Source organism: Macrotis lagotis, chromosome X, assembly GCF_037893015.1.
Source record: "Macrotis lagotis isolate mMagLag1 chromosome X, bilby.v1.9.chrom.fasta, whole genome shotgun sequence".
Lineage (NCBI taxonomy): Eukaryota > Metazoa > Chordata > Mammalia > Peramelemorphia > Peramelidae > Macrotis > Macrotis lagotis.
The window spans coordinates 17,120,817-17,134,189 of record NC_133666.1 but is presented as its reverse complement, the minus strand read 5'-3'; the positions used below and the strand labels follow the sequence as shown (position 1 = coordinate 17,134,189).

The 13,373-nt window shown below is 37.2% G+C and overlaps 1 protein-coding gene across 1 annotated transcript in view; it reads right to left on the bottom strand.

Annotated features, from left to right (window-relative positions):
- Nucleotides 1-1,277: 1,277 nt before the first annotated feature.
- Nucleotides 1,278-13,373, bottom strand: part of SLC25A43 (solute carrier family 25 member 43) — a 69,615-nt gene continuing 57,519 nt past the window's right edge. Inside the window, exon 5 of the mRNA XM_074208435.1 lies at nucleotides 1,278-1,775. Within this exon, the coding sequence (XP_074064536.1) occupies nucleotides 1,737-1,775 (39 nt within the window). The 3' untranslated portion in view covers nucleotides 1,278-1,736. The remainder of the gene's footprint in view (nucleotides 1,776-13,373) is intronic.

Sequence of the window (13,373 nt, the reverse complement as noted above, 5' to 3'; positions counted from 1 at the left end):
GGTAATTATTAAGTGTCTGAGACTGAATTTGAACTCAAGTCCTCCTGATTCTAGGGCTGGTGCTCTATCCACTGCACTACTAGCCACACTCTAAATTTTTTTTTATTGATATTCTTTGTTTTTACATTAGTTTCATTTTGTAATGGATTCCTAATCACCTCTCTTTCCTACAAAATTACCCCTTCTACCAAAGAATAAGAGGGAAAAAAAGTCGCTCAGAGCAAACCAATATGTCGAAAAAATGATGTTATTTACACATTATATACACATAGTTCTCCACTTTTGTCAAGAAAGAAGAAAAGTATTTTCTCCTCTCTTTTTTGGGACTAAGATTGGGCATTTTAATCTTGTAGCAGCAAATTTCATTTGTTTTGTTGCTTTTCTTTTCATGAATATTGTACTCATTATATATGTTGTATTTATGGTTTTGATAACTTCACTCTGCATCAGTTTACAAAAGTCTGCTCATGGTCTCTGTATTCTTCACAATCATGATTTCTCATAGCACAACAATATTCCAGTATATCCATGGACCACAATTGGTTTGGCCATTCTTCAATATTTGTGTACATATTTTTATGCACATATCATACACAGAGGTGTGCCTAGAGCATGGGCTGGGTATGTGGGAACACCCTAGAGATGGCCCTTGCCCTGAGGCAGTGAATAGAACCATGAACCCTGAGTCAGGAGGAACTGAGTTTGAATATGCCAAAAGATACTTCACTAGCTCTGTGACTTATGCAGATCATTTAGCCTCTATTGCTGCAGTTCTCTTAACTATAAAATGGAGATAGTAATAACACTACCTCCCAAGGTTGATGTGAGGATCAAATGAGATAATATTTCTAAAGCACTCCACACAGGGCCTGACACAAAATAATATTTGCTTCCTTCCTATCTGAAAGAGAGAGAAAAAGATCAGTGGTAATACACCCAGAAGGTATGTTTTCACCCAGTCCACAATCTATGTACATGTTTGATCAGATATATGGAGATGAGAAAGTGGGCGAATGATTCTGATATTTTAATGAAGCTATTCAAAAGTGTTGTTTTTCCCCCAATGGTATAGACTGTAACACATCTATACCTTCTCATCCTGTGCAATTCCTTGCACAAATGTCCTCTGGGCCAGCCTCCATAGGCAGTTCAATTTGCTAAGAGCCTTCCTTTGGACCTCTCAACATTGTTCAAGTACCAATGGAGCTTATGAATTGGCTATTAGTTATCCCTGACTCTGGCTACATAACTAGTTTACTGCTTTGTCTGGTTATATATATATATATATATTTCTGATGATAATCGTCAAAGTTCTTCTTCTTTCTCTGTTATTGATTGCCAACATGCCTTCTTCTTCTCATACCCACCAGGCACATTTCTATTACTTTCTAGGCTAATTACATAAAAGTCAAATAAGATCAGCCATTATTTTATTTTTTCTTTCCTTTTCTAATTTGTATTTAAAGTTCTGAACTTGAACAACAAAAATGACATTTCCATACACTCAGCAGAACACAAAAAGATTCATCCTGAAATTGTGAATTTTCATCCTATTCCACATGCTTTTAAAAATACATATACAATAAGTTGTAAATGTTACTTTCTTTTTTTAAAATGTTTTTTATTTATTTTAGGTAATGGAGTTAAGTGACTTACCCAAGGTCACATCCTAGGTAATTATGAAGTGTCTGAGGTCTGATTTGAACTCAGGCCTTCCTGACTCCAGGGCCGGTGCTCTATCCATTGTGCCTCCTAGCTGCACCTGTCATTGCAACCTTTAAAAAATTATATAAATATTTGATTTCTTTTGCAATTATATACACTAATAGTTTCTACCAATCATTTTTGCAAGGTTTAGAATTTTATAATTTCCCCCCTCCCCTCAACAGAAGGTAATCTGATAGTCTTTACATTGTTTCTATGATATGCATAGATCAAAACTGAATGTGTTCCTTAATGAAGAGAGAAAATATTAGGAGCTGTGAACTCATCCAACCTTTCTGGAGAGCAATTTGGAATTACACCCAAAGGGCAATAAAAATGTGCATACCTTTTGATCCAGCAACACCACTACTGGGTCTGTACCCTGAAGAGATCGTGAAAAAGGGTAAAAATATCTCTTGTACAAAAATATTCATAGCAGCCCTGTTTGTGGTGGCAGAGTTGGAAATTGAGTGAATGTCCTTCAATTGGGGAGTGGCTTAGCAAACTGTGGTATATGTATGTCATAGAACACTATTGTTCTATTAGAAACCAGGAGGGATGGGAATTCAGAAAAGCCTGAAGGGATTTGCATGAACTGATGTTGAGTGAGATGAGTAGAATCAGAACACTGTACACCCTAACAGCAACATGGCAGTGATGATCAACCCTAATGGACTTGCTCATTCCATCACTGCAACAATCAGGGACAATTTTGGGGCTGTCTGCAATGGAGAATACCATCTGTATCCAGAGAAAGAATTGTGGAGTTTGAACAAAGATCCAAGACTATTACCTTTAATTTTAAAAAACCTGTTATCTTATTATGTAATTTTGCTATCTCTTATATTTTCTTTCTTTCTTTAAAGATATGATTTCTCTCTCAACATATTCAACTTAGATCAGTGTATACTGTGGAAACAATGTAAATATTGCCTTCTTCTGTGGGGGTAGGGGGAGGGAAGCGAAATTAGGGGGGAAATTGTAAAATTCCAAAATAAATTAATTCATTAAAAAAGGAAAAAAGAAAACATTAGAGATAGCAAAGTTATATAATACATAAAACAACTTTTTTTTTGCAAGACAATGGGGTTAAGTGCTTGCCCAAGGCCACACAGCTAGGCAATTATTAAGTGTCTGAGGTTGAATTTGAACTCAGGTTCTCCTGACTCCAGGGCCGATGCTATATCCACTCCTCCACCTAGCCGCCCCTTTAAGACAACTTTTTAAAAATTGAAGATAATAATCTTTGATTTTCATTTAAACTTCACAGTTATTTCTCTGGATACAGATGGTATTCTCTAAAACAGATCTCACTGCAACTTTTAAAAACTATTATTTATTTAAGACAATGAGGTTTTATTATTTATTATATATAAATTATATATATAATTATTATATGAATTATTATTTATTTAAGACAATGCGGCACAATGTGCCTTGCTCAAGATCACACAGCTAGAAAATTATTAAATGTTTGAGATCTGATTTGAACTCAGGTTCTCCTGACTCCAGGGCCAGTGCTCTATCCACTGCTCTACCTAGTTGCTCTCATTGCAACTTTTTTTTTGGTTTTTCAAGGCAATGGGGTTAAGTGGCTTGGCCAAGGCCACACAGCTAGGTAATTATTAAGTGTCTGAGGCCGGTTTTGAACTCAGGTACTCTACTGGTGTCATTGAGTAAAGCCCCTGAACCATTTGATTGATTCCCTGTGTTGAACTTTGGGCAACAGAGGCACAGGATGGGCCAGATATGGATGAGCTGACATTGATGTCATTGGATGAAGTACCAATATAGATGTAATTCCAGATCCATTTGCATAGAAGACTAACAGAGTGTAAGATTTGGAAGGGACCTTCCAGTTCAACTTCCTCATTTTACAGGGAAGAATATTAAGGCTCCTAAGAGAGGTGCATCAAGGTCAGAGACAGAATCACAACTTAAAAGGATAACATTGGCTGAGGTTTTTGGAAAGCATTCCCAAAAGGATATCAAAGCATCAGGCTTTACAAAACTGGAGCATATTGCAGTTTTAATCTAATGCCAAGTGGTCAGCATAGAATTCATATAACACTAATCAATATCATTATGCCAGCCTCTAAAGGGCTGTCAAAACCAGGTCCAGTGACTGGATAACTGGGTGGGCCTTAGAGACCTTGATGATAGTAACTGCCATTTTTAGAGAATTTGAAAGTTTGCCAAATATTTTCTATTATATTATCTCATTTGAGCCTCATGACAACTCCAGAAGTTAGAGACTACAGGCATTATCCCCATTTTACAGATGAGAAAACTGAGGCTTAGACATGAAATAATTTGCTCAGTCACATAGCTGAGAGGTGTCAGAGGTAGGATTTGAATCTAGTTCCTGAATCCAGTACCCAATCCACTATATCCCATTGCCTCTCCATGTTACTAAATAAAAGATTCTGATGGGTATCTTATTTCTTCTCTAGAATCAGGTTATTAGATCAGCTGCACATGCCTTCCACCTATGTCTCACACTGCAAGTTCATTTCAACTGGCTCCGTATGTTTTAGACAAAATAGAAGATAAAGCCTTTCAAGAACAAAAAAAAGTTTACTTTTTAAAAAAACCAAATTATTTTTAATGAATATATTTTCTTCTTTCATACACAGTGCCTAGCACAATAGTAAAATATTTAAGGGGCTTTCACTTTTAGAAGAGGGACCCTAGTTCTATGTTGTGACCTTCATTAGCTAATCCTAGGTCATTTCAATGGCAGTTGAGCAGACCATAGATGGACCAAAGCATTCTTGCATCTTGAGTTCTAGGTTTGATGCTTCTTTTTCACATTTCAGGAGCAAGACTTATTCTTTTCCCTCCTTTTTCTTTCTTCCTTCCTTCCTTCCTTCCTTCCTTCCTTCCTTCCTTCCTTCCTTCCTTCCTTCCTTCCTTCCTTCCTTCCTTTCTTTCTTTCTTTCTTTCTTTCTTTCTTTCTTTCTTTCTTTCTTTCTTTCTTTCTTTCTTTCTTTCTTTCTTTCTGTTTTTGCAAGGCATTGGGGTTAAGTGACTTGCCCAAAGTCACAACAGCTAGGTATTTATGAAGTGCCTGAGACCGGATTTGAACTCAGGTCCTCCTGTCTCCAGGGTTGGTGCTTTATCTACTGTACTACGTAGCTGCCCCACCCTCCCTCCTTTTTACTTTTTAAATAATCTTCAATTTAATCTGATGAAATAGATTTACAACATCATTTGCATCAAAGCAAAAAAAAAAAAAATACACAACCAGTGATAAGGTAACTGGACAAAAGAGGGTGACAGACTTTGAAAAAAAAAGATTCCCTGGGCGGCTAGGTGGCCTAGTGGATAAAGCACCCGCCCTGGAGTCAGGAGTACCTGGGTTCAAATCCGGTCTCAGACACTTAATAATGACCTAGCTGTGTGGCCTTGGGCAAGCCACTTAACCCCGTTGTTTACCTTGCAAAAAAAAAAAAAAAGATTCCCTCCAAAGATGGGGAAGTGAATGAACATTTCTATATTGCCTACGACTTTACAAATATTATCATTTGATCCTCCTGGCAACCAAGTGAGCTAAGAAAACCAAGACAAACATAAGCTAAATGACTTGCCCAGGATCATAGAGCTAATAAGATACTGAGGTTGGATTTGAATTCTGGTCTTTCTGTCTCCAGTTCTAGTCTTCTATTCATCACTCCATTAGCTGCTTCTAAATTAAAAAAAAATCAAACCATTATTATAAAATAAAAAATTTCAAGAGTTGTTTTATTTCCCCTTTTCTATTTGCTAGAACTCAACACTTAGTATTTTGTGTTCCTGTCAAATGTCAGACTAGAGCATCCTAAAGCAAAACAAAAAGACGCCAGAACAAACTAAAAACAAGAGGAATTCCCCTTCCCATTTACCCCAAAAGGTAAAACAACCACTCTAGAGTCCATATGCAAAAGAAGAGAAAGTAGCTTTGGGATATGGTAATGGTTGTGCTAATCCTATGAATGGTTCCATTTCTCTCCAGAAGGGGTGTTGGGAAGGATGAAAAATGAGTCATAGACCATGGACACTGCCAAGAAAAAAAGCAGTGTTCAGCTATCACAGTGCATTGTGAGAAAAGAACGTTAGATATGGAAGAGAGGGTTCCAGTATTGGTTCAGTCACTTACTACCTGTGTTGACATTGGGAAAGTCATTTCCTTTATCTGAGCTTTAAGTTCCCTCCTCTATCCAAATGAGTATTAGATTAGGCTTTGGGGTCTTTTCTAGATCTAGAACCCATGATTCTAGAATTTAGATGATATGTAAGTTGTAGCCTTTTTGAAAGAAAAGGAAACTTAAATTTACTTTTTTTTTAAAAAATCTAATTTTAGTTGCTATCTTTTATTTTTATATATTTTCAAATACTGAATATTCTAAATGTTTTAGTGCAATCTTAAGCTTTTAAAGAGTAAATGTACACTAAGACTCTTGGGATTGTATATCTCTCTTTGATCCCATAAACCTTACCTTCTCCTGCCCCTATTTACTTGACCTCAGTTACCCTTTTAACTTTTTTAAAAGATTTTTAAAAGGAGAAAAAAAGAGCAATTTAGCAAAACCAGTAGACATTTCAATCATGTCTGCTAGTAAAAGGAACATTCCTCACCCATAGTCTGGCAAACTTCACTCCACCCCCACAAAGAGTAGAGAGAAATGTTTTATTTTTTTCTATTCTTCTCCTTGTCCAAGCTTGGTTGCTATAATTACATAGCATTCAGTTTTGTTCTTTCTGTTTAAATTGTTGTAGTCATTGTGTACACTATTTCCCTCTTTCTGTTTATTCTTCTAGGCATCACTTCATATGTTTTCCTACACTTCTCTGAATTTTCATGTTCATTATTTCTTATGATATAATAACATTTGATTATTTTCATGTACCATCATTTTATCTAGTCATTTCCCAACTGATGGGCATTGATGCTATTTCTGAATTTTTGCTTCCCCAAAAAGTATTGCAACAAATATTTTGATATTTATGACACCTTTCCTTCTGACTTTGACCTCTTTGGGGGATATACCCATTAGTGGATCTCTGAGTCAAAAGCTATGGAGATATCCAAAGTGCTGTCTTTTCCCTCTAATATAACTCATTAGTGCTTATTATAGTACTTTCACTGATTTAGTGTGGTCACACTCCAGTGACTTTATTTTTTTTAAGTCAATTAAAAAGTGATTAGAAGGGAGGCAGATTGTACTATATTTTTGGTAGAAAGTTTATAGGTGGCATAACTCTCATACAATTCATTTTTTCAGACTTATTCCTGTAGGAAGCTTAAATTTTTCTTTAAAAAATCTTCTTGAGGGGTGGCTAGGTGGTACAGTGGATAGAGCACTGGCCCTGGAGTCAGGGTTCAAATCTGGTCTCAGACACTTCATAATGACCTAGCTGTGTGGCCTTGGGCAAGTCACTCAACCCCATTTGCCTTGCAACAAAAAAAGATAAAAAATTTTCTTGAATGGGAGAAAAATCTTTGTGTCAAATTTCTCTGATAAAGGTTTGAATATCAAGACATAAATGATTAATAAATATAAGACAAATACCTTTCCCCAATAGATAAGTGGTGAAAGGATCTAAAACAGTTCTCAAAAGAAGTTTCAAAATCACATGAAAAAATACTTCAAACTGTCTGATATTGGCTAAGGAATAGAGTGGTGGATCAGTGGAATGGACTAGATGCAATAGCAGGAAATGATTATAGTAATCTGCTGTTTGATAAACCCAAAGAGTCTAGCTATTGGGATAAAAACTCTCTCCGCTAAAAACCGCTGGGAAAATTGGAAGTTAGTATGAAAGAAACTTGGATTAGACCAACACCTGACACCCTATACCAAGATAAGATCCAAATGGATACAGGATTTAGATATAAAAAAATATTATAATCAAACTAGGAGATAAAGGAATAGTTTACCTGTCAGTTCTATGGAAAGGGAAGCATTTTATGACCAAGGAAGAGATGAAGAATAACGTTAAAAACAAACTAGATAATATCGATTACATTAAATGAAAAAGCTTTTATGGGGGCGACTAGGTGGCACAGTGGATAGAGTACCGGCCCTGTTCAAATCTGGCCTCAAATACTTAATAATTACCTAGCTGTGTGGCCTTGGGCAAGCCACTTAACACCATTGCCTTGCAAAAACTAAAAAAAAAAAAAAACAACCCAAAACAACAACAACAAAAAAACCAATCCATTCCCCAACTGACAAATGGCCAAAGGATATGCAAAGGCAATTTACAGATGAGGAAATCAAAGCAATCCACAGTCATATGAAAAATGGCTCTAAATCATTACTCATTAGAGAAATGCAAATTAAAGCATCTCTGAGGTATCACCTCACACTTCTCAGACTGGCCAATACGACCAGAAAGGCAGTGATCAATGTTGGAAGGGATGTGGGAAATCTGGGACACTAATTACACTGTTGGTGGAGCTGTGAACTCATTCAGCCTTTCTGGAGAGCAATTTTGAATAATGCCCAAAGAGCAACAAAACTGTGCATATCCTTTGATCCAGCAATACCACTACTGGGTCTATACCCTGAAGAGATGAGGAAAAAGGGTAAAAACCTCACTTGTACAAAAATGTTTATAGCAGCCCTGTTTGTGGTGGCAAAGAATTGGAAATCAAGTCAATGTCCTTCCATTGGGGAATGGCTTAGCAAACTGTGATATATGTATATCATGGAAAACTATTGTTCTATTAGAAACCAGGGATGGGAATTCAGGGAAGCCTGGAGGGATTTGCATGAATTGATGATGAGTGAGATGAGCAGAATCAGAAGGACATTGTACACCCTAACAGCAACATGGGGTTGATGATCAATCTTAATGGACTTGCTCATTCCACCATCAGGGACAATTTTGAGGTATCTGCGATGGAGAGTACCATCTGTCTCCAGAGAAAGAATTGTGAAGTTTGAAGAAAGACCAAAGACCTTTAATAATAATTAAAAAAAACTTAGTGTGTAATTTTGCTATCTCTTTTATTTTATTTTTTTTCTTAAGGATATGATCTCTCTCTCTCATCACATTCAATTAAGACCAATGTATACCATGGAAACAACATAGAGACTAACAGATTGCTTTCTGGGTGGGGGGGTGGGGGATGGGAAGTGAGGTTAGGGGGAAAATTGTAAAATTCAAAATAAATAAAAATTCTTAAAAATGCTTCAAAGGGGCAGCTAGGTGGTGCAGTGGAAAGAGCACCGGCCTTGGAGTCAGGAGTACCTCAGTCACTTAATAATTACCTAGCTGTGTGGCCTTGTGCAAGCCACTTAACCCAACTTGCCTTGCAAAAACCCTAAAACAATTTTTAAAAAAGTGCTCACCTCATACCCTGTAAATCAGCAAAAATGATAAAAAATGGCAACAAATCAGTGTTGGAGGGTTTGTGGGAAGATAGGCATACTTATACATTGTTGGTGGAGCTTTGCAATAGTACAATGGTTTTGGAAAAAATGATTTGGAATCATGCAAAGTATGTTCTTATCTTTGGAACTGGAGACTCCAAAACTGTGCTTATACCTCATGGATATCATTGATAAGAAAAAAGAACCGAAATACATACACCAAAATATTTATAGCAGCACTTTCTGGGATAGCAAAGACTTGGAAACAAAAGAGATTCCCATTCATTGGGAATGACTCAACAATTTGTAAAGTAATATTACTTCACTATAAGACATGAATGTGTGATAAATGCAGAGAAGACTAGAAAAATCTACATAAACTGATGCAGAGTGAAGTGAGTAGAATAAAAAAAAAATACAATTTACATGGTGACTACAACAATATAATGGAAGGAATAACCACATGTCAAAAAATAAAGCCATAAATGTAATAAATTATGAGAAGATCCTCCAACTCACCCATTTTTGAGAAGTCCACAGATATGATACATTTTACACGTCAGACTTTTCTGATGACTTTTTTTTCTCTTTAAAAAGTACTATTTGTTATATGTCTGGGAGGAGGAAGATGAATCCTGGAGATAATTGGGATGATGTAAAAAAATCAATAAGAACATATTTGAAAAATCTCTCTTCTGGGGTGGCTAGGTGGCACAGTGGATAGAGCATCGGCCCTGGAGTCAGGAGTACCTGAGTTCAAATCTAACCTCAGACACTTAATAATTACCTAGCTGTGTGGCCTTGGGCAAGCCACTTAACTCCATTTGCCTTGAAAAATCCAAAAAAAAATTCGCTCTTCTGGTTCAAGCATAAAATAATGGCAAGATCATTATATAACCAAGGTATCCCTTGTCTAACATTGTCTCAACATTTTTTGAAAACTGAAATTATGAAGTTATCTTCATCTCAGAAGTCTATACCTGTAAGATTTACTAAGGTTAGAACAATTTTTAAAGTACCAACCAAACACATTTTTAAATTTTATTTTTAGAATTATTTAATGAGTAAAACTGTAAAAATAAACTGAATTCTAAAATCTAGAATCCTCTAATAGGAATGGTTTCAAAGAAAAGTGGCAGATAAATATTACTACTTTCTATTTCCAACTGGTAGATTCTAGTTGCAATTTGAGTTGCTCAAGCATCCATTTTGAACATTGATATTGCATAAAATGTACCAGTTCATAGGAAACTAAACAAAAGAATGAAAAACAGCTTGGAAATAGCTCCTTGGGATCTTTCTAATTTTGTCATATCAAATGAACCCAAAAGCACCATCCACGCCTCTGAGAACACTGAACCATGTGCCCTTGAAAAAAATCCTCAGAGGGGCAGCTAGGTAGTGCAGTGGCTAGAGCACTGGCCCTGGAGTCAGGAGTACCTCAGTTCAAATCTGACCTCAGGCACTTAGTTAGCTGTGTGATCTTGGGCAAGTCACTTAACCCCATTGCCTTGCCCAAATCCCTCAAATAAGCCTCAGAGTCTTTATTATGAGCGATCTTCCCCCTGAGGTCAATTGTACCTATATTTTGATATCACCTGCAAAGGGAAGAGATGGGAAGTTGATGGCTAAAGGCTGGTAAACGACATGAGAGTTATTGTCTCACAGTTCTGTCTCTCTCTAAAGCTGTTACCATTTTAAAAATATACATAATCCACAAAGTCACATTCCCTCCAACATTGATTTGTTGCCATTTTTTATCATTTTTGCTGATTTACAGGGTATGAAGTAAAAACTTGGGGTTGTTTTGATTTTAATTTCTCTTATTATTGGTAATTTACTCATATTAACCAAGATAATAATAAAACCATTGTACAAAAGAGAACAACAAAATGTTTTAGGTAACAGTAACTATTGATATGAAATGCTATTGGACCCAAATCTAGAGGGACAAAAGGCATCCCTCTCCCCCCAAAACAACAAAAAACCCTTCCATCATCTCTCGCACAGCCAAAATCTTAAGGGTTTTTAAAAACCATGAGAGAATGAAAAAATGGTGCTTTGATGTCTCTTGATTATATTATCATATGATGGACAGTTTCAAATGGATAGGTGGTCAAACTAGCAACAGCAGTAACAGCCTGACAAGCATCCAGCTGACAATGACATATATACTTTTAGAATCTGGAAGCACTCCAGAGAATGAGAAAGGCAACCCCCCCCCCCTCCACACCCCCATCCCCTGTCTCTATGTCTCCATCTTTGTCTCTCTCTTTTTAAAAGTTCTATTGGGGTTTTTTTTTCTGTTTTTGTTTTTAGGTTTTTCAAGGCAAACGAGGTTAAGTGGCTTGCCCAAGACCACACAGCTAGGTAATTATTAAGTGCCTGAGGCTGGATTTGAACCCAGGTACTCCTGACTCCAGGGCCAGTGCTCTATCCACTATGCCACCTAGCCTCCCTGCTCTATTGGTTTTTAGCCTAGCCTAGTAAAGACTTTCCCTCATTTGGGGTAGTAAGATGAGAGAGTAAATAGAGAGAGCTCCAGGTCTGGAGTCAGGAAGATTTGAGTTCAGATATGGCCTCAGACACCAAATTTATGACCCTGAGTGAATCTCTTAACTTCTGAGTGCCTTAGTTTTTCCTTCTGAAAAGTGGGGATAATAGCACTTTACCTCATAGGGTTGTTATGAGGATCAAATAAGTAAATATTTGTTGGGCAGCTAGGTGGTACAGTGGTTAGAGCACCAGTCTTGGAGTTCAAATCCAGCCTCAGACACTTAATAATGATGTAGTTGTCTGTGTGTGTGTGTGTGTGACCTTGGGCAAGTCACTTAACCCCATTGCCTTGCAAAAAACCAAAAAAAACCTATAGGCAAAACCCCAAACAAAAATGGGAAGTGATCTCAAGCCCCCCCCCCCCAAGCTAATATTTGTTAAGTGCTTAGCAAAATACCTGCACTATCTAAATATTTGTTATTCTTATTCACTATTGTCTATTAAAAATTAGGGTTGAGCTAGATGATGCTTTTAAAGTATTGCTATGGTTTTATATATTTTTTTCTAGTAAGGTGGGGGAAAAATAAATGCTTGATAACTGAAAAAGAACATAATAATCTAAGAAATGTATACAAGGGGAAAAAGAAGCATATAGATATGTATATATATATATATATATATATATATATATATATATATATATAGAGAGAGAGAGAGAGAGAGAGAGAGAGAGAGAGAGAGAGAGAGAGTTTTGAGGCTATGATTCCTGGAAGGATAGAGGTTGAACCTGTGATTTCCCTGAGTCAGTAAATAAACCTTTATTAAGCACCTACAATGACTTTGCTCAGCTCTGTCTTGCTTTAATTCAATTCACTAGTAAGTCAAGACATCACCCTTCTGATATCATTGGTCCTCTTTGAGAAAGAAGGATGGACAACAACAAAAGTAAATGCTCTGGCTCCAAAAAAGAGACCAAGGACGGTCCCTGCCCTCCAAGATCTGTGTGGATGTGTGTGTACGGGTGGTCCACAAGCCAATAAATATGTACAAGTAAGCTCGAGACATGGGGTAAATAGGAAATAATTAAAAGAGGGGAGATACTAGAATGAAGAGGGGAGAGGACAAGTTTTCTGTAAAAGGGAAGGTTTTAATTGGGACTTGAAGAAAACCGAGAAGCCAGGAGGCTTAGTTGAGGAGGGAGAGCATTCCAGGCATGGGGAACAGTCAAGGACAAGGCCAGGAGCTGCCAGATGATGTGTCCTGCTGGAAGGCCAGTGTCACTGGAGCAAAGGGTATGGGATGTGCCAGGGCATAAAGTATAAGAAGACTGGAAAAATGAAGGGGTGGGTTATGAAGGTTTTGTATTTGATCCTAGAAGTGACAGGGAGCCACTGGAGTTGACTTAGTGGGAGGACTGTTCTTTAGGCTTTAGGGAAATCATTGTGCTGGTTGAATGGAGGATGGACTGAAATGGGGAGAGATTCCAGGCAGGCTGACGCACCAGCAGGCTATGGCAATAGTCCAAATGGGAGGTGATGAGGGCCTGCATTAGGGTGGGGGCAGATTTGGAGGGCAGAAGATGGTGCAAAGGGAAGCTGACAGGTCTTGGAAATAAATTGGAGATGAGGGATGAAAGGGAAAGTGAAAAACTGAGGTGGCCATCTAGGTTTCAAATGTGGCCAACTAGGGGGGATAGTGGTATTCTCAATTAGTAATAAGGAATTTTGTAGTTGGTGTGGGGCTGGTTTAGTAGGAAAAGAGAATTAATCTTTAATTAGATAATTATGATAATGAAACTTAATAATTTAGTGG